Source organism: Rhinopithecus roxellana, chromosome 5, assembly GCF_007565055.1.
Source record: "Rhinopithecus roxellana isolate Shanxi Qingling chromosome 5, ASM756505v1, whole genome shotgun sequence".
Taxonomy (NCBI): Eukaryota; Metazoa; Chordata; class Mammalia; order Primates; family Cercopithecidae; genus Rhinopithecus; species Rhinopithecus roxellana.
Window position 1 is genome coordinate 119,115,293 of NC_044553.1, and position 21,869 is coordinate 119,137,161.

The 21,869-nt window shown below is 39.5% G+C and overlaps 1 protein-coding gene across 3 annotated transcripts in view; it reads left to right on the top strand.

The window, feature by feature from the left end:
* FANCI (FA complementation group I) overlaps positions 1-21,869 on the top strand; it is an 83,799-nt gene that overhangs the window by 15,123 nt on the left and 46,807 nt on the right. For all 3 annotated transcript variants that reach the window (XM_010378639.2, XM_030930245.1, XM_030930244.1), the window contains 8 exons: positions 9,001-9,131; positions 9,875-10,031; positions 10,111-10,168; positions 11,712-11,753; positions 12,189-12,312; positions 12,771-12,856; positions 16,683-16,809; positions 21,625-21,717. In XM_010378639.2, the coding sequence (XP_010376941.1) occupies positions 9,001-9,131; positions 9,875-10,031; positions 10,111-10,168; positions 11,712-11,753; positions 12,189-12,312; positions 12,771-12,856; positions 16,683-16,809; positions 21,625-21,717 (818 nt within the window). The remainder of the gene's footprint in view (positions 1-9,000; positions 9,132-9,874; positions 10,032-10,110; positions 10,169-11,711; positions 11,754-12,188; positions 12,313-12,770; positions 12,857-16,682; positions 16,810-21,624; positions 21,718-21,869) is intronic.

Here is a 21,869-nt window from a genome sequence, read left to right on the forward strand (position 1 = left end):
CTTACTGTTTGAAGCCCCACTGGAACATTTTCCATGTTTTGAGGCTTCTGCAGAATCAACTACAGCAGCAATTTCCTGTCTAGTGGACTTAAATAATTTTACTGAAGGGACTTGAAGTGGCTACCTGAGATTGTGTTGCTGATTTTGGAGCCTATAATTACATAATGTGCTTTTCGTAAAATCTGCTTTGGTTTACTTGTGCTTTTAAGATTGTGGAGAAGAGAACAGCAATGTTTAATACATAATCCATGCTTAACAAGGGGCGGGTAACCGCTGGGGTTTAATGAAATGGGGTATCTTAAGGTGCCTTGTATAGAGATTCTTCATGCCCAGTGAGACATATTTGTTCTCCTGTCTTGAACAAGGGCTAGTTTAAGTTGTTGCAGATTGTGACTTATAGTGGTTTTATAAATTCTGGTAGGATTAAATTTTACAAGGCAAAAATTAAAAGTGTCTTTGGACTCTTAATTAGGTATGTTAACTTGGTTTATTTTTCTTCGCCCAAGTAAATTAGATCTCTTCTGCAAGGGTACAAAAACACATCTTCCTATTCATGAAAGAACTTTCGTTTTTGTTTTTTGTTTTTTTTTTATTATTATACTTTAAGTTCTAGGGTACATGTGCACAACATGCAGGTTTGTTACATATGTATACATGTGCCATGTTGATGTGCTGCACCCATTAACTCGTCATTTACATTGGATATATCTCCTAATGCAACCCCTCCCCCACCCCCTCCCCACAATAGGACCCCGTGTGTGATGCTCCCCTTCCTGTGTCCAAGTGATCTCATTGTTCAGTTCCCACCTATGAGTGAGAACATGCGGTATTTGGTTTCTGTTCTTGTGATAGTTTGCTGAGAGTGATGGTTTCCAGCTGCATCCATGTCCCACAGAGGACACGAACTCATCCTTTTTTATGGATGCATAGTATTCCATGGTGTATATGTGCCACATTTTCTTAATCCAGTCTGTCACTGATGGACATTTGGGTTGATTCCAAGTCTTTGTTATTGTGAATAGTGCCACAATAAACATACATGTGCATGTGTCTTTATAGCAGCATGACTTATAATCCTTTGGGTATATCCCCAGTAATGGGATGGCTGGGTCAAATGGTATTTCTACTTTTAGATCCTTGAGGAATCGCCACACTGTTTTCCACAATGGTTGAACTAGTTTACAGTCCCACGAACAGTGTAAAAGTGTTCCTATTTCTCTACATCCTCTCCAGCACCTGTTGTTTCCTGATTTTTTAGTGATTGCCATTCTAACTGGTGTGAGATGGTATTTCATTTTGGTTTTGATTTGCATTTCTCTAATGGCGAGTGATGATGAGCATTTTTTCATGTGTCTGTTGGCTGTATGAATGTCTTCTTTTGAGAAGTGTTTGTTCATAACCTTTGCCTACTTTTTGATGGGGTTGTTTGTTTATTTCTTGTAAATTTGATTGAGTTCTTTATAGGTTCTGGATATTAGCCCTTTGTCAGATGAGTAGACTGCAAAAATTTTCTCCTGTTCTGTAGGTTGCCTGTTCACTCTGATGGTAGTTTCTTTTGCTGTGCAGAAGCTCTTTAGTTTAATTAGATCCCATTTGTCAATTCTGGGTTTTGTTGTCATTGCTTTTGGTATTTTAGACATGAAGTCCTTGCCCATGCCTATGTCCTGAATGGTATTACCTAGGTTTTCTTCTAGGATTTTTATGGTTTTAGGTCTAACATTTAAGTCTCTAATCCATCTTGAATTAATTTTCGTATAAGAAGTAAGGAAAGGATCCAGTTTCAGCCTTCTACTTATGGCTAGCCAATTTTCCCAGCACCATTTATTAAATAGGGAATCCTTTCCCCATTTCTTGTTTTTGTCAGGTTTGTCAAAGATCAGATGGCTGTAGATGTGTGGTATTATTTCTGAGGGCTCTGTTCTGTTCCATTGGTCTGTATCTCTGTTTTGGTACCAGTACCATGCTGTTTTGGTTACTGTAGCCTTGTAGTATAGTTTGAAGTCAGGTAGCATGATGCCTCCAGCTTTGTCCTTTTGGCTTAGGATTGTCTTGGCAATGCAGGGTCTTTTTTGGTTCCACATGAACTTTAAAGCAGTTTTTTCCAATTCTGTGAAGAAAGTCATTGGTAGCTTAATGAGAATGGCATTGAATCTATAAATTACCTTGGGCAGTATGGCCATTTTCACAATATTGATTCTTCCTATCCATGAGCATGGTATGTTCTTCTATTTGTTTGTGTCCTCTTTTATTTCACTGAGCAGTGGTTTGTAGTTCTCTTTGAAGAGGCCCTTTACATCCCTTGTAAGTTGAATTTCTAGGTATTTTATTCTCTTTGAAGCTGTTGTGAATGGGAGTTCATTCATGATTTGGCTCTTTGTTACTGGTGTACAAGAATGCTTGTGATTTTTGCACATTGATTTTGTATCCTGAGACTTTGCTGAAGTCACTTATCAGCTTAAGGAGATTTTGGTCTGAGACAATGGAGTTTTCTAAATATGCAATCATGTCATCTGCAAATAGGGAGGGACAATTTGACTTCTTCTTTTCCTAACTGAATACCCTTTATTTCTTTCTCTTGCCTGATTGCGCTAGCCAGAACTTTCAACACTATGTTGAATAGGAGTAGTGAGAGAGGGCATCCCTGTCTTGTGCCAGTTTTCAAAGGGAATGCTTTCAGTTTTTGCCCATTCAGTATGATATTGGCTGTGGGTTTGTCATAAATAGCTCTTATTATTTTGAGATACGTTCCATCAATACGGAATTTATTGAGAGTTTTTAGCATGAAAGGCTGTTGAATTTTGTCGAAGGCGTTTTTTGCATCTATTGAGATAATCATGTGGTTTTTGTCTTTGGTTCCGTTTATATGCTGGATTACGTTTATTGGTTTGCGTATGTTGAACCAGTCTTGCATCCCAGGAATTAAGCCCACTTGATCATGGTGGATAAGCTTTTTGATGTGCTGCTGGATTCGGTTTGCCAGTATTTTATTGAGGATTTTTGCATCGATGTTCATCAGGGATATTGGTCTAAAATTCTCTTTTTTTGTTGTATCTCTGTCAGGCTTTGGTATCAGGATGATGTTGGCCTCGTCAAACGAGTTAGGGAGGATTCCCTCTTTTCTATTGATTGGAATAGTTTCAGAAGGAATGGTACCAACTCCTCCTTGTACCTCTGGTAGAATTCGGCTGTGAATCCGTCTGGTCCTGGACTTTTTTTGGTTAGTAGGCTATTAATTATTGCCTCAATTTCAGAGCCTGCTATTGGTCTTTTCAGGGATTCAACTTCTTCCTGGTTTAGTCTTGGGAGAGTGTATGTGGCCAGGAAATTATCCATTTCTTCTAGGTTTTCTAGTTTATTTGCATAGAGGTGTTTATAGTATTCTCTGATGGTAGTTTGTATTTCTGTGGGGTCGGTGGTGATATCCCCTTTATCATTTTTTATTGCGTCTATTTGATTCTTCTCTCTTTTCTTCTTTATTAATCTTGCTAGCGGTCTATCAATTTTGTTGATCTTTTCAAAAAACCAGCTCCTGGATTCATTGATTTTTTTTGGAGGGTTTTTTGTGTCTCCTTCAGTTTTGCTCTGATCTTAGTTATTTCTTGCCTTCTGCTAGCTTTTGAATGTGTTTGCTCTTGCTTTTCTAGTTCTTTTCATTGTGATGTTAGGGTATCAATTTTAGATCTTTCCTGCTTTCTCTTGGGGGCATTTAGTGCTATAAATTTCCTTCTATACACTGCTTTAAATGTGTCCCAGAGATTCTGGTATGTTGTATCTTTGTTCTCATTGGTTTCAAAGAACATCTTTATTTCTGTCTTCATTTCGTTATGTACCCAGTAGTCATTCAGGAGCAGGTTGTTCAGTTTCCATGTAGTTGAGCAGTTTTGATTGAGTTTCTTAATCCTGAGTTCTAGTTTGATTGCACTGTGGTCTGAGAGAGAGTTTGTTATAATTTCTGTTCTTTTCCATTTGCTGAGGAGTGCTTTACTTCCAACTATGTGGTCAATTTTGGAGTAAGTGCGATGTGGTGCCGAGAAGAATGTATATTCTGTTGATTTGGGGTGGAGAGTTCTATAGATGTCTATTAGGTCTGCTTGGTGCAGAGTTGAGTTCAATTCCTGAATATCCTTGTTAACTTTCTGTCTCGTTGATCTGTCTAATGTTGACAGTGGGGTGTTAAAGTCTCCCATTATTATTGTATGGGAGTCTAAGTCTCTTTGTAAGTCTCTAAGGACTTGTTTTATGAATCTGGGTGCTCCTGTATTGGGTGCATATATATTTAGGATAGTTAGCTCTTCCTGATGAATTGATCCCTTTACCATTATGTAATGGCCTTCTTTGTCTCTTTTGATCTTTGATGGTTTAAAGTCTGTTTTATCAGAGACTAGTATTGCAACCCCTGCTTTTTTTTGTTTTCCTTTTGGTAGATCTTCCTCCATCCCTTTATTTTGAGCCTATCCCTTTATTTTGAGCCTCTATCCCTTTATTTTGAGTCTCTGCATGTGAGATTGGTCTCCTGAATACAGCAAACTGATGGGTCTTGACTCTATCCAATTTGCCAGTCTATGTCTTTTAATTGGACCATTTAGTCCATTTACATTTTTTTTTTTTTTTTTTTCTGAGACGGAGTCTCACTCTGGAGTCGCCCAGGCTGGAGTGCAGTGGCCAGATCTCAGCTCACTGCAAGCTCCGCCTCCCGGGTTTACGCCATTCTCCTGCCTCAGCCTCCTGAGTAGCTGGGACTACAGGCGCCTGCCACCTTGCCCGGCTAGTTTTTGTATTTTTTAGTAGAGATGGGGTTTCACCGTGTTAGCCAGGATGGTCTCGATCTCCTGACCTCGTGATCCACCTGTCTCGGCCTCCCAAAGTGCTGGGATTACAGACTTAGCCACTGCGCCCGGCCTAGTCCATTTACATTTAAGGTTAATATTGTTATGTGTGAACTTGATCCTGTCATTATGATATTAGCTGGTTATTTTGCTCGTTAGTTGATACAGTTTCTTCCTAGCATTGATGGACTTTACATTTTGACATGTTTTTGCAATGGCTGGTACCTCTTGTTCCTTTCCATGTTTAGTGCTTCCTTCAGGATCTCTTGTGGGGCAGGCCTGGTGGTGACAAAATCTCTCAGCATTTGCTTGTCTGTAAAGGATTTTATTTCTCCTTCACTTATGAAACTTAATTTGGATGGATATGAAATTCTGGGTTGAAAATTCTTTAAGAAGTTGAATATTGGCCCCCACTCTCTTCTGGCTTGGAGAGTTTCTGCCGAGAGATCTGCTGTTAGTCTGGTGAGCTTCCCTTTGTGGGTAACCCGACCTTTCTCTCTGGCAGCCCTTAACATTTTTTCCTTCATTTCAACTTTGGTGAATCTGACAATTATGTGTCTTGGAGTTGCTCTTCTCGAGGAGTATCTTTGTGGCATTCTCTGTATTTCCTGAATTTGAATGTTGGCCTGCCTTACTAGGTTGGGGAAGTTCTCCTGGATGATATCCTGCAGAGTGTTTTCCAACTTGGTTCCATTTTTCCTGTCACTTTCAGGCACACCAATCAGATGTAGATTTGGTCTTTTCACATAATCCGATACTTCTTGGAGGCTTTGTTCATTTCTTTTTACTCCTTTTTCTCCACACTTCTCTTCTCGCTTCATTTCATTCATTTGATCTTCAATTGCTGATACTCTTTATTCCAGTTGATCAAGTCGGTTGCTGAAGCTTATGCATTTGTCACGTATTTCTTGTGTTATGGTTTTCATCTCTATCAGTTCTTTTAAGGTCTTCTCTGCATTGATTATTCTAGTTATCCGTTCATCCATTCTTTTTTCAAGGTTTTTAGTTTCTTTGCGCTGGTTACGTAGTTCCTCCTTTAGCTCTGAGAAGTTTGATCGACTGAGGCCTTCTCTCAACTCGTCAAAGTCATTCTCTGTCCAGCTTTGTTCCGTTGCTGGCGATGAGCTGCGTTCCTTTGGAGGGGGAGATGCGCTCTGATTTTTTGAATTTCCAGCTTTTCTGCATTGCTTTTTCCCCATCTTTGTGGTTTTATCTGCCTTTGGTCTTTGATGATGGTGACGTACTGATGGGGTTTCGGTGTGGGTGTCCTTCCTGTTTGTTAGTTTTCCTTCTAACAGTCAGGACCCTCAGCTGTAGGTCTGTTGGAGTTTGCTTCAGGTCCACTCCAGACCCTGTTTGCCTGGGTGTCAGCAGCAGAGGCTGCAGAAGATAGAATATTGCTGCACAGCGAGTGTTGCTGTCTGATTCTTGCTTTGGAAGCTTCATCTCAGGGGTGTACCCAGCCGTGTGAGGTATGAGGTGTCGGTCTGCACCTAGTGTGGGATGTCTCCCAGTTAGGCTACTCTGGAGTCAGGGACCCAATTGAGCAGGCAGTCTGTCCGTTCTCAGATCTCAACCTCCGTGCTGGGAGATCCACTGCTCTCTTCAAAGCTATCAGCTGGGCATTTACCTCTGCTGAGGTTTCTGCTGCTTTTTGTTTAGCTATGCCCTGTCCCCAGAGGAGGAGTCTACAGAGGCAGGCCGGCCTCCTTGAGCTGTGGTGGGCTCCACCCAATTCAGTGGCTTCATTTACCCACTTAAGCCTCAGCAATGGCGGGCGCCCCTCCCTCAGCCTTGCTGCTGCTTTGCAGTTAGATCTCAGACTGCTGTGCTAGCAATGAGGGAGGCTCCGTGGGCGTGGGACCCTCCTGACCAGGTGTGGGATATAATCTCCTGGTGTGCTGTTTGCTAAGACCCTTGGTAAAGCGCAGTATTAGGGTGGGAGTTACCCGATTTTCCAGGTGTTGTGTGTCTCAGTTCCCCTGGCTAGGAAAAGGGATTCCCTTCCCCCTTGCGCTTCCCAGGTGAGGCGATGCCTCGCCCTGCTTCAGCTCTCGCTGGTTGGGCTGCACCAGCTGACCAGCACCGATTGTCCGGCACTCCCCAGTGAGATGAACCCGGTACCTCAGTTGAAAATGCAGAAATCACCCATCTTCTGTGTCACTCACTCTGGGAGCTGGAGGCTGGAGCTGTTCCTATTCGGTCATCTTGGGTGTGCCACTGTTTTTTTTTTTTTTTTGAGAGGGAGTCTCTGCTCTGTCCCAGGCTGCAGTGCAGTGGCATGATCTCGGCTCACTGCAAGCTCCGCCTCTCAGGTTCAGGCCATTCTCCTGCCTCAGCCTCCCGAGTAGCTGGGACTACAGGCGCCTACCACCATGCCCAGCTAATTTTTTTTGTATTTTAGTAGAGACGGGGTTTCACCATGTTAGCCAGGATGGTCTTGATCTCCTGACCTTGTGATCCGCCCGCCTCAGCCTCCCAAAGTGCTGGGATTACAGGCGTGAGCCACCGTGCTCCGCCGAAAGAACTTTCAAGATTGGTTGAGTCAACCTGTATGGAAACTTACTAAATGTTTTATAGAAATATCAGAGAACGGCCGGGCACGGTGGCTCAAGCCTGTAATCCCAGCACTTTGGGAGGCCGAGACGGGCGGTTCATGAGGTCACAAGATCAAGACCATCCTGGCTAACACGGTGAAACCCCGTCTCTACTAAAAAATACAAAAAAAAAAATTAGCCGTGCAAGGTGGCGGGCGCCTGTAATCCCAGCTACTCGGGAGGCTGAGGCAGGAGAATGGCGTAAACCCTGGGACGCGGAGCTTACAGTGAGCTGGGATCCGGCCACTGCACTCCAGCCTGAGCGACAGAGCGAGACTCCGTCTCAAAAAAAAAAAAAAAAAAAAAAAAGAAAGAAATATCAGAGAAAAGGAAATAATGAAAGATCAATAGCAGCTGCCTATGTGCACTACTAAATGGAAGAGCAATTCTATGGCTTTTATTATATTCACAGTTGTGTATCCATTACCACAATTGATTTTAAAACAATTTCATTACCCCTGAAAGAAGGTTTGCATCTCTTAGATGTTACCTCTCCAAACCCCTAGTCCATTCCAGTCCTAAGAAACCACGAATCTACTTTTTGTCTCTACAGATTTGTGTATTCTGGACATTTCAGTTAGTGGAATCATTCTACATATGGTCCTTTGTGACTGACTTCTTTCATTTGTAATGTTACAAAGGTTCTTCTATGTTGTAATATGTATCTGCTGAATAATATTCCATTATGTGGATATACAACGTTTTTCCATTCATGAGTTGGTGAAGACTTAAGTTGTGTCTATTTTCTGGCTATTATAAATATTACTACTATGAACATTTATGTATAAATTTTTGTGTGGACATATGTTTTCCTTCCTCTTGGATATATATCTAGGAGTGGAATTGCCAGATCATATGGAAACTCTTATGTTTAAGTGTTTGAGAAACCGCCAAACTGTTTTCCACTGTGGCTGGATTAGGATGCCCATTTTTTCACATCCTCATCAACACTTGTTATTATCTTTTTTTTCAGTTTTAATTTATTTTCATCACTTTTTCTTCATGATCCAGGTATTTTAAAATGCAAAGAAAATTAACTTTTAATGACATGTTCAGGGACTGGCACTAAAAAAAATTTTCAGACTGCAAATGAGTTATACAAATGAAAATATCAAATGGAGATCCAGTTATCAAAATGAAAGCACTCAACATATTAAAAGTTCACAAGTATTTGTATAGAGCACATTAAAAAAGCTTGCTTACTGTTGTGATTTTAAAGAACTATTGCAGAAGTTTGAAGAAAATAGATTTATTAACTTATTAAATTTGGGTTACTGGACTTCTCAAAAGCTGTAAGACCTATTAGAAGGTTACTTCATCCTGTACTACATAATTATTCAAATAAATTAATAAAATAGGTGGATGAAGAAAAGATGACATTTTAGTCCCTTTACTTTGGCTAAATTAAGCACTTTTTCAAAGCCCTTAACCATTGCTTTTCTAAGCACTATAGTAATCAGTTGTTTGATAATTCTATTTTTTGTATTTAACTACAAACCTGTTCGTTTTTCCTATTTATCTATCAATCTTGTAAGATTTCTTCCTTTGTTTCTGTACCTCCTGTTTAAAAAAATAAGGTTCCCCCTGCCGTGAGGAAGCTGGAACACTTAGGAGACGTAAGATATACACTTATTGTATCCAGTTGGTGGAATCAGGGGATCTGCAGAAAGAAATAGCGTCTGAGATCATAGGATTACTGATGCTGGAGGTAAGATGGCAAACAAAAACTTTTATTTGAGGGTAGATTTTGGGGGGTTTGTAGTTTGTTGAGGGAAGGAAGACTTAAGTGCCTAACCTAGCATAGTTCTTATTTATGAATAAGACCTGTTGTTAAAAAACAAAGAAGCAGGCAGGCAGGGCATGGTGACTCACACCTGTAATCCCAGCCCTTTGGGAGGCTGAGGTGGGAGGATCGCTTGAGCTCAGGAGTTTGAGACCAGCCTGAGCAACATGGTGAAACCCCATCTCTACCAAAAATACAAAAGAAAAAAAAATTAACCAGGCTGGTGGTGCGTGTCAGTGGTCACAGCTACTTGGGAGGCTGAGGCAAGAAGATCGCCTGAGCCAGGAAGGTGGAGGTTGCGGTGAGCCGAGATTGTGCCACTGCAGTCCAGCCTGGGCAGCAGAGTGAGACCCCATCTCAAAAAAAGGCAGATGAAGGGGTTATAATCCACTTATATGTTCATGTTACATTTCTGGTACCATGGACATATATCTCTTTGAAGAGCTGGCATATCTGAAAGCATTAGGGAACCAACAGAGGATTCTAACTTTTGAAGCCCTGCACAATTATAACTATGTACCAGACAGAGCAGAATGTTTCCATAAATCCCTTATGGGACCAGTTCTGGATCTCAGACAATTAATTTATTTCAGCAAAAGACTTTATTTCTTAGATATATCAAACATGGGATTTCTGCTTGAGATTTCCTTTATCCTGTGAACTTTTAGGCTCACCATTTTCCAGGACCATTATTGGCTGAATTAGCCAATGAGTTTATTAGTGCTGTCAGAGAAGGCAGCCTAGTGAATGGAAAATCTTTGGAGTTACTACCTATCATTCTCACTGCCCTGGCTACCAAAAAGGAAAATCTGGCTTATGGAAAAGGTAATTTTCTTCCAATTTTATTGGCTTTTTCTCTATTCACATACTCAAATTTATTGCTCGGTATATTTTGCATTTCTAGATGTACTGAGTGGGGAAGAATGTAAGAAGCAGTTGATTAACACCCTGTGTTCTGGCAGGTGAGTCTTATTAATATGTAGAACTTTCTTAGGAATACAAATGGCCAAAAAAAAAAAAAAAAACCATTTCATTTCAGGAATTTATGTCTGTGAAGGTTTTAAGTCCTTCTTTTTTGTAGTTTTTAATATAACACTATAAAACTGTTTAGTCTGCAATGAATTAGTGAGAAAGAGATGATTTACTATATTCTGTCCTCTAAGACTGTTTGTATAGTTTTATTTGCTTGACGGTGTATCTTAGTACAGCAATTTATTGTGTTAAGATACACATAATTAAATGTTAATTTAGTGTGTTTAATGCTCCAATCTAAGCATTATTGGAGTCTCAAGGTCGTGAAGGCTGGGGAAGTCACCCTGCTGCTGCATCTTTTCTTTCTTTCTTTTTTTTTTTTGAGGGAGTAGAATATACAAATAATGTATCCTTTAACCAGTAATTGTATTTCTGGGAATCTACATTAAAGAATGACTCCAACATACAAGAAAATCCTCACATATGAACATGTTCAACAAGAAATTTGTGACCAATATAAGCATACAGTAATAGAGACATGTAAACTACGTAAGTTAAGGTAGAGCCACTCCATGACATTTATACCTATTAAAAGTGAAATGTATACATCAAAGATGAAAAATTCTTACCATATAATTAACAAAATAAAGAGATTACTATGTTATATAATACTGTGATTGTATGTAGGTTTGTTAAAAAGAACAAGAAGGGAATACCCAAGATTATCTAAACCAGATAATTGTTTTTATGGTTCCTTACATAAGATCCCTTACATAAATAATTTTAAGCATGTATGTATCAATTTATTTGTTTTTAATTACACAAGAGTTTATTCAATACATGTTGTAATATACCTTTCATTTTTTATTTAATACAGCTGTCCATGTCAGCATATACAACCCTACATCATTCTTTTTAATGGTTTGCAGTAATCTATTATTTGGCTAATCTACAATTGTCGGATTATTTGGTTGTTTCCAGTTTTTGTGCTATTACAAAGAGTGTTTCAATGAACGTCTTTTTAAATTTTAAATAGAGATGGGAATCTTGCTTTATTGCCCAGGCTGGTCTTGAACTCCTGGCCTCAAGTGATCCTTGGCCTCCCAAAGTGTGGGGATAATAGGCATGAGCCATTGCACCTGGCCTGAACATCTTTATATATCTAGATGACCTTTTGTAAGCATGTACATGGCATATATTTCAAATAGTAAATCGGGTAGATCTGTGATTATGTGCATTTTTAAAGTTGATAAATACCGCCAGCTTGTCATGCATTCCCTAAAACAGTATGTGAAGAGTGTTTGTTTTCCACAATCTCACGAATATTGGGTATCATTAGAATTTTGATTTTGCAAGTCAGATAGGTTAAAAACCGCTATTTTATTGTTTTAAGTGGTATTTATTTGATCTTGTTTCTCAGTATTGCAAAATCAAACTTGAATTGGCCCTTTTTTTTGTCCTCATTAATTTTACAAAGTTATATCTAAATAAGTTGGAATGAAATAAACTTTCTTTGTCATTTTCTTCTACCAGGTGGGATCAGCAATACGTAATCCAGCTCACCTCCATGTTCAAGTAAGCATCATCTTTCCCTTTTCTTTGTATATCCTGCTTTGTGAACTTACTTGCTAGAAATTAAACCATAGCAAATGTAAACATCACTCTCTCCTGACTGTAAGAATATTAGTAGTTATGTTTTCTGTTACAAATTTCCTCCCCATTCCTGCCTCCTTTTTGGCTTTATTTACTTATTTAAAATGTAACTTTATGATTTTTTTTCTAAGATGACTTTGCTTAGGTAAGGTTATTGGTTCCCTTAAAGGTTCTTCATTAGAGAAAAATCAAAAGGGACAGTTATAATAATCTATTATCTCTTTAATTCTCTGCTCCCAAGTTTTATTTCTTAAAGTATGTTTAATGGAATTTTAACCACTGTAAAGCCCTGAATTGAATTTCTGAAAACAAGGCAGTTGGACTCTGTCTGTAGCCTTTAGAATCTTTGATCCACAGGGATGTCCCTCTGACTGCAGAAGAGGTGGAATTTGTGGTGGAAAAAGCATTGAGCATGTTCTCCAAGATGAATCTTCAAGAAATACCACCTTTGGTCTATCAGCTTCTGGTTCTGTCCTCCAAGGTACAAATGGAAAATTGTTTCTCCTTAGTTCTTGTGGTATGACCAGTTATGACTATTCAACTTATTCATACCCTTTTACATAGCAGAACAAACATAGCCAAACATAGATGCTTTCATTTCATGTTTAGTGGTTTGGTTTGGTCTGGTAAAAAGACCATGCTTCTCATCCAAGGAAAACATGCATTATCTCTTCTATTGCTACATTTCCTTTGTGGTGGTAAAAGGGATAAAGATCTCAGAAACGGTAGAGTATACGCCCCATAAATTCTTACAGTAAGAGGTATTTCAAATCTTGTTTCAACATGAAAGTGTTCTATACATTCTTAGTTTGAGTCTAAGTCATAGATTATTTATTTAAATTTGTACTGGAGAATTCTTTAAGCTGAAAAGTACTTTGAATTCAACTTGGTTATTTTGCTGTTAATTGGGAGACCTTACAAATTTTGTATTGTTTTCAGGGAAGCAGAAAGAGTGTTTTGGAAGGAATCATAGCCTTCTTCAGTGCACTAGATAAGCAGCACAATGAGGAACAGAGTGGTGATGAGTGAGTAATATAGTGTAGAAATAAAGATCATTTTTACAAATTCATCTTCTCATTGTGTATTTTAGCTACTTCATTTTCTTCTCTTTTACCGTCTAACTTCACCTCAGCACAAAACTTGTCTAATCTTCTCCTGGCTGCTCAGTAATAAAGAGAATAACATGATCCCTTCAGCTCTTTCATTTTTACCTTTCCGGGAAAATAGCAATAATTGTCTTATAAGCTGCAAGTTTAAAACCTATTTATTAAGTGTCAACTCTCTGCCAGGAACTGTTTAGTCTTGGGGCTACCGTGTTGAACCAGTCAGACAACGTCCCTGCTCTTGCAGAGCTTCAATTTTGTGAGAAGAGGACAGAAAATAAATAACAAGAAAAATATTAGAGTGAAAAGTGCTATGCAGATAATTCAAATGGATGATCTAACACTGACAGTATAGCTACTTTAGATTGGGTCAGGGAAAACCTCTCTCAGATGTACTATTTTAACTGAAGCCTGAATGATAAGATCCATAATATATAGATCAGAGAACATTCTCAGGTAGGGGAATAGTACAAAGGCAGAACAGTGTGACATGTCTGAGAAAGAGGATTTTGGGTGTTTTTGTTTATTTGTTTTTGAGAGAGTATCACTGTGTCACCCATGCTGGAGTGCAGTGGCATGATCTCAATTCACTGCATCCTCCACCTCCCAGGTTTAAGCGATTCTCCTGCCTCAGCCTCCTAAGTATCTAGTACTACAGGTGCGCACCACTATGCCCAGCTAATTTTTGTATTTTTAGTAGAGACAGGGTTTGCCATGTTGGTCAGGGTGGTCTCAAACTCCTGGCCTCAAGTGATTCACCCTCCTCAGTCTCTCAGAGTGCTGGGATTACAGGCATGAGCCTTTGTGCCTGACCAAGGATTTTTTTTTTCTTTCTTTCTTTCTTTCTTTCTTTTTTTTTTTTTTGATGTGGAGTGTCGCTCTGTTGCCCAGACTGGAGTGCAGTGTCACGATCTCGGCTCACTGCAACCTCCGCCTCTTGGGTTCAAGCGATTCTGCTCCCTCAACCTCCTGAGTAGCTGAGATTGTAGGCATGTGCCACCACGCCCAGCTAATTTTTTGTATTTTTAGTAGAGATGGGGTTTCACCAAATTGGCCAGGCTGGTCTTGAACTCCTGACCTCGGGTAATCCACCCACCTCGGCCTCCCAAAGTGCTGGGATTACAGGCGTGAGCCACTGTGCCCGGCCAGATTTTTGTTTTTTAAGCAAACATTTGTAGAGTATTCATTCTGTGCCGGGTGCTATTCCAAGCACTTTAAACCTCACAACCCTATTTTACCTCTATTTTATGGATATGGAAATCGAGAGACAGAGAATTTAGTTAGTTTGGCTTGAGCAATTAATTAGAGGTGGTTTATTTTTTCTTTTTTTCTTTTTTTTTTTTTTTAAGAGTGTCTTGTTCTATTGTCCAGGTTGGAGTGCAGTAGCACCATCATAGCTCACTGTAGTCTCTAATTCCTGGGCTCAAGTGACCCTCCAGCCTCAGCTTCCCAAGTAGCTGGGAGTATAGGCACGTGACACCAAGCCTGGTTAATTTTTTTCTTTTTTTTTCTTTTTTTTTTTTTTTTTGAGATGGAGTCTCTGTCACCCAGGCTGGAGTACAGTGGCATGATCTCGACTCCTTGCAACCTCTGCTTTCCAAGTTTAAGTGATTCTCCTGCCTCACCCTCCCAAGTGTCTGGGATTTCAGGCACCCACCACTATGGCTAATTTTTTTTTTTTTTTTGAGATGAAGTCTCACTGTGTTGCCCAGGCTGGAGTGCAGTGGCACGATCTCAGGTCACTGCAAACTCTGCCTCCCGGGTTCAAGCGATCCTCCTGCCTCAGCCTCCCTACTAGCTGGGATTACAGGTGTGCACCACCATGCCTGGCTACTTTTTGTATTTTTAGTAGATGGGCTTTCACTATATTGGCCAGGCTGGTCTCGAACTCCTGACGTCAAGTGATCCGCCTGCCTTGGCCTCCCAAACTGCTGGGATTACGGGCATGAGCCACTGCACCTGCCCCAAACCTGGCTAATTTTAAAATTTTTTACTAGAGACAGGGTTTCACTGTGTTGCCCAGGCTGGTCTTGAACTCCTAGCCTCAGGCAATCTCCTGCCTCAGCCTCCCAAAGTGCTGGAATTACAGGAGCAAGCTGCCACACCCAGCAGAGAAGGTGGTCTTAGATACTAAATTAGAATAAGCTGACAAAGAATTAGATTTTGGAGAAAATAATTAGCTCATTTTTTTTTTTTTAATTAGCTCACTTTTGACCACACTAATATATTAGGGTCCCATAAGGAGATATTAACCAGGTACTCTGGAATAGTAGGGAGAGGGTGGAACTTGGGATAAGACTGGAAGGGACTAAAGCCAAGAGACTGGATGGGATTATCAAGGGAAAGCATGAATAAAAAGAAACGTAAGACTGAGTTCAGAGGCATTCCACCATTTCAAGGTCAAGCACTTTGGGAGGCTGAGGCAGTCAGATTGCTTGAGCTCAGGAGTTCAAGACCAGCCGGGATGACATGGTAAAACCCCATCTGTACAAAAAGTACAAAAATAGCCGGGTACAGTGGCGCATGCCTGTAGTACCAACTACTCGGGAGGTTGAAGCAGGAGAATCACTTGAGCTTAGGATACGGAGGTTGCAGTGAGCTGAGATTGCACCTTTGCATTCCAGCCTGGGCAATGGGAATGAATCCTTGTCTAAAAAAAAAAAAAAATGTTTGTTTGAGGAGAGGCCAGTGATGATGCCCTGGAAGCTAAGAGAAGAAAATTTTTCAAGAAAGAAGTAGTTAATTGTGTCAGATCTGAGATGTTAATTAAAGTGGGACTTTATTGTTTTTGGCAACTTGGAGGTCATTTGTGACCCTTGAAAAAGTAATCTAATGTTATTGCGGGGGTGAGGGTAGAAAGAGGATAGAAACCTGATTGAATTGGATTGTACTGGGTAGAGATTGTGAGATAAAAAAGAAGAAATTATGACTATAGACATTTATTTTATGAAATCTTGTAAAAAGAAGTGGAGTCTGGACACAGTAAATCATGCCTGTGATCCCAACATTTTGTGAGGCTGAGGCATGAGAATCACTTGAGCCCAGGAGTTTGAGACCAGCTGGGCAATATAGTGAAACTCCATCTCTACCAAAAAATAGAAATATTAGTTGGGCGTAACGGCCCATGCCTGTAGTCCCAGCTACTCAGGAGGCTGAGGTGGGAAGATCGTTTGAGCCTGGGAGGTTGAGGCTACAGTGAGCTGTGATCATGCCATTGCACACCAGCCTGAGTGACAGAGCAAGACCCTGTCTCAGATGGATGGATGGATGGATGGATGGATGGATGGATGGATGGGTAGGTAGGTAGGTAGATAGACAGACAGAACAGACAGACAGGACTAGAGAACTGGGCAGTAGAATTTCTAGTAAACACCTGCCTTCAGTGATTGTATGAGTTTAGATTGAGTTGGTCTACTTGTTCATCGTAGCACCTGCCCTTGTCTCTCACTCAAAAACCATAGCTCATACCTTTTTGTTGTTGTTGCCTTGGCTGGAGTGCAGTGGCGCAATCTTGGCTCACTGCAACCTCCACCTTCCGGGCTGAAACAATCCTCCCACCTCAGCCTCCCAAGTAGCTGGGACTACAGGCGTGCCACCACATGGGGCTGATTTTTTTAAACTTTTAGTAGAGGCTGGTCTTGAACTCCTGGGATCAAGTGAGCTGCCTGCCTCAGCCTCCCAAAGTGCTGGGATTACAGGCATGAGGCACCACACCTTATAGCTCATACCTTTCTGTTGAATCTTTTAGGCTGTTGGATGTTGTTACTGTGCCATCAGGTGAACTTCGTCATGTGGAAGGCACCATTATTCTTCACATTGTGTTTGCCATCAAATTGGACTATGAACTAGGCAGAGAACTCCTGAAACACTTAAAGGTAGCACCAAACTTGTAAGGTGATCTTCGTCTCTTTTGAATGAAAGTGTTTGAACTTAAGCTACTTTTATGCCAGTTAATGACAGGAAACAAATACTGTAAAATGACTCTGGGTGTGGAGGATGTCTTTTTTTTTTTTAACTTTAAAAGTGGAAAATACACGTTACCACACTCCCTTTTTTTAAAAGTCCTCACTTTAGCAGTATACCACATCCTTAAGCAAGCCAGAAAGGTCTATTAAAAAAGCCTCAAATGTTCTAATGCAAAAAAGTAGAAAAAAAGCTGAGAACTATTCAGCAGGAAACTCAAAATCTAAGTAGATTATGTGTCACTATCTTATGTGACCGTCACCTATGGCCTCTGCTTTCTCATTTATGAATTAGGATGTTGCATCTAGTAGTAGATCATGGAGTTGTGTGATGCTAAGTCATTCATCATGAAGTATTTGTAAAGTAGTAAAATAAAACTCAGGTGTTTTGAACTATATTAAAGAAAAGTAGTGTACAGATATATTTGTTCCTCCAACTTTTTAGTTTGAAAATTCTAACTCAGAAAAGTTAAAACACTGCATAGCATGAAGAACACCTATGTTCCCTTCACCTAGATTCACCAATTATTAGACGCTTTGCCACATTTACCTCACTTTTTCTCTCATACATATTCTTTTTCTGAACATTTAAAAGTAAGATGCAGAAACCCAAACCCTAACACCTCAATGCCTGAATATTTCAACTTGCTAAGAACAGGGACATATTATCACAATACCATCATCACGTCTAAGAAAATTAACAATAATTCCATAATATTATTTAATTTATATTCCCTATTCACATTTTCACAGTTGTCTCTAAAATGTCTTTTACAGCTGTGTTTTTTTCCCCTCTGCTCCAGGCTCTCGTCAGGCTTCATGCATTGCATTTGGTTGGTCTTTCTAGTTTTAGACTGATTTTTTTGAAGCATCAGCCCACTTGTGTAATGTCCCACATTTTTGGATTTATCTGATTGTTTCCTCATGATTGGGTTCAAGTTAAACATTTTTGACTTGAATACTTCGTAAGTGATGTTGTGTACATTTTCTTGCAAGGGCCAGATACTAATATTTTATACTTTGCAGGCCATGCAGGTTCTGTCACAACTACTCAGCTTTACCATTGCAGCAAGAAGGCAGCCACAGACAAAATGTACTGAGTGTGGCTGTTTTCCCATTATTTATGGACACTGAAATTTGAATTTTATTCCATTTTTATATTGTGGGATATTATTCTTCGTTTTTTGTTTTTTATTTGGACACAGTCTCACTCTCACCCGAGCTGGAGTGCCATGGCCCAATCTTGGCTCACTGCGACCTCCACCTCCCAGGTTCAAGTGATTCTCATGCCTCAACCTCCCAAGTAGCTAGGACTACAAGTGCATGCCACCATGCCTGGCTAATTTTCGTATTTTTAATAGAGGTGGGGTTTCGCCATGTTGGTCAGGCTGGTCTTCAACTCCTGGCCTCAAGTGATCTGCCTGCCTTGTCCTCCCAAAGTACTGAGACTACAGGCGTGAGCCACTGCATTGGCTTTCCTTTGATTCCCTCCCCCCCCCACCATTTAAAACCATAAAAACCAGTCTTAGCTCATGGATTGCACAAAAACAGGTAGTGGGCTGGATTTGGCCAACAGGCTTTTTGTAGTTAGCCAACCACTGTTCTATGCATTACATCAGGAGGAACATAGTATTAACTACCTTACTATTTGTGATGCTAAATCATTTGCTTTTAAGAAAATGACCATCGATTTTCTTCATTTATAAGTATATATGTATCCCTTTGTAATTAGAAAGGAATCTATAGGGTCATAGTTTGAGATAGTATTGAAAATCCTTTTCCCAACAACATTTCACACAGTGGTTTTCGTTTTCCTGTCTATTGATGATTCTTGACCTAAATCAGTAATTATACCAGGAATTTGAATTTTATATTTTATAATTTTTTTCTTTTTGTCCTCACAATCTGTTCCCAAGGGATTCTGATTTTAATTAGAAAATTTTAATTGCATCTTTCTTTCTACATTATTAGCTGGCATTCTTCTGTAAAAAGAGCCTCTCCTTTCCCTATTGTTTTGAATATCATTATGCACTCATGAACCTTTTTAAATTCAATGTACTCATTATTCATTACTGTCGTTATTTGTTTTGAGCATAAAATTACCCAAATTTAGCCAGTTGGATCCTTCAAGTCAGCTTATGTGTTCTTTTGATGTGACCCCATTAGTCTTTGAGCTGTGGCATGATATGCCCAAGGCTCACCATAGTACTTTCTTTGCCCCATCCTGATGCCAACCATGTCTCTAAAAAGCCCTGGGTCCCTTTTTGTAGGAAAGGATATTTAAAGACCATAATCTGTGAGTAGGCTTTAATTTATCTTCTCTGTATCTGTTCACTCTTTTTTAAATTTAGGTTCGTAGTAACCATATTACTGGCCATTTCACCAGCTTTATGTATTTTGATCCACTCTGTTGTTTTGTTTTTGTTTTCTGTTTGATTGATGTTTTATTTTATATATTTTTTGTTTTATTGGTATCATCTTTTCTAGGCCTTGAAAATGTATTTTTTAAACTTTTTGAGGCACAATTTACATAGCATAAAATTATTTTATTCTAAGCATGCAATCCAGTGATGTTTTTCATAAGTTTACCTAGTTCGTAACTGTCACTATAATCCAATTTTAGAACATTTTTATCACCCTGTAAGATCTTTTATGCCCATTTAGTCTGCATTAGCACTCCCAGCCCCAGGTAACCACTAATCTACTTTCTGTCTCTATAGATTTACCTTTCCTAGATATTTTGTATAAATGAAATTATATGATATGTGGTCTTTTGTGTATGTCTACTTTCATGAAGTGTAATGTTTTCAGGGTTCACCTGTGTTGTAGTGTATATCAGTATTTCTTTACTGTTTTGTTTGTTTTAAGAGACATGGTCTCACTCTGTCACCTAGGGTGGAGTGCAATATCCGTGATCATGGCTCGCTGCACCCTCAAACTCCTGGCCTCAAGTGATCCTCCCACTGTAGACTTCTGACTAGCTAGGACCACAGGCGCACACCACCATGCCTGGCTAATTTTAAAAAAAATTTTTTTAAGAGACAGAGGTCTTGCTGTGAACTCCTGGCCTCAAGTGATCCTCCTGCCTTAGCCTCCCAACTAGCTGGGATTACAGGTGTGAGCTACCATATCAGGCTCATTTCTTTCTATTGTTGAATAGTATTCCATTGTGTGGATATATGTGAGTTTTATTTAGCAGTCTCCCTGCTGGTGGATATTTGAATTTTTTCTACTGTTTGGCTACTACAAATAATGCTGCCACTAACATTCACATGTAAGTCTTTGTGTGGACATATGTTTTATTTCTTTTGTGCATATACCCAGGAGTAGAACTGCTGGCTTGTATAAGAAATTTATGTTTATATTTTTAAGAAACTGCCTGCTTTCCAAAACAGTATCATTTTACATTCCCACTATCACTGTGTGAGGGTTCCTATTTCTCTGTCTCTTAGCCAACATTTGTTGTCTGTCTTTTTTATTATATCCATTCTAATGGGTATGAAACAGTACCTCATTGAGGTTTAACTTTGCATTTTCTTAATGACTGGTGATAATTGAGCATCTTTTCATGTGCTCATTAACTGTTCTAAAATCTTCTTTGGTGAAATGTCTATTCAAATCTTTTGCCCATTTTTTGAGTGTGTTGTCTTCTTAATTAAAATTCTTTGTATATTCTACTAACAAGTTCTTTTTTATTTTTTCAATAACTTTGTTATGAATGGTGACAAGTTCCTTATCAGGTATATAATTAGCAAATATTTTTTCTCAGTCTGTGACTTGTCTTTTTATTTTCTTAATGGTATCTTTTGAAGTACAAAAGTTTTAAATTTTGTTGAGGTCCAGTTTATCAATTTTTTCTTGTACAAATTATGCTTTTCGTATTGTATCTAAGAAATCTTTACCTAATCCAAAGTCTTGAAATTTTTCTATATGTTTTCTTCTAAAAGTATTATAATTTTTGCTCTTACATTTGGATTTCTGATCCATTCAAGAACCTATTTTTATTTTTTATTACTATTAAAAATATTTTTTTATATCCTTTGAGTCATAGAGACTTTTTTTTTTGGTAGGGGGTGCAGTGGCGCAATCTCAGCTCACTGCAACCTTCGCCTCCCAGATTCAAGTGATTCTCCTGCCTCAACCTCCTGAGTAGCTGGGATTATAGGCATGCGCCACCACTCCCAGCTAATTTTTGTACTTTACGAGACGGGGGTCTCACTATGTTGGCCAGACTGGTCTTGAACTCCTGACCTCAAGTGATCCACCTGCCTCAGTTTCCCAAAGTGCTGGGATTACAAGTGTGAGCCACGACACTCGGCCAAGGGACTTATTGTTAAATAGGCTGTTATACTTTTAAGATGTATGTAATGGGACCAGGTGTGGTGGCTCACACCTGTAATCCCAGCACTTTGGAAGACCAAGGTGGGAGGATCACTTGAGGCCAGGAGTTTGAGACTCACCTGGGCAACACAGTGAGACTTCATCTCTCCAAAAAATTTAAAAATTAAAAATTAAAAATTAAAAAATTAGCCAGGCATGGTGTAGTCCCAGCTACTTGGGAGGCTAAGCCAGGAGGATCCCTTGAGTCTGGGAAATCAAGGCTGCAGTGGTTTATGATTGCATCACTGCACTCCAGCCTGGGCAACAGGGTGAGACCCTATCTTTAAAAAAAAAAAAAGAAAGAAAGAAAATGTAAGTAATGACTTCCTTTTGGTTGCTCTTTTCTAGGCAGGACAGCAAGGAGATTCCAAAAATAACTTAAGTCCTTTCAGCATTGCTCTTCTTCTCTCTGTAACAAGAATACAAAGATTTCAGGACCAGGTATTTTTTTTAATGCCATTTTGTTTCCTTTTGTAGTTGGTAAAAAAAAAAAAAAAGCACAGAAATCTGTTTTTGTTGTATCCTTTCCTAAACAATTTTACCCCCTTTCTGCCAGCAGCAAAGCTGCTATAAGACATGCATGTCCCCTCTGT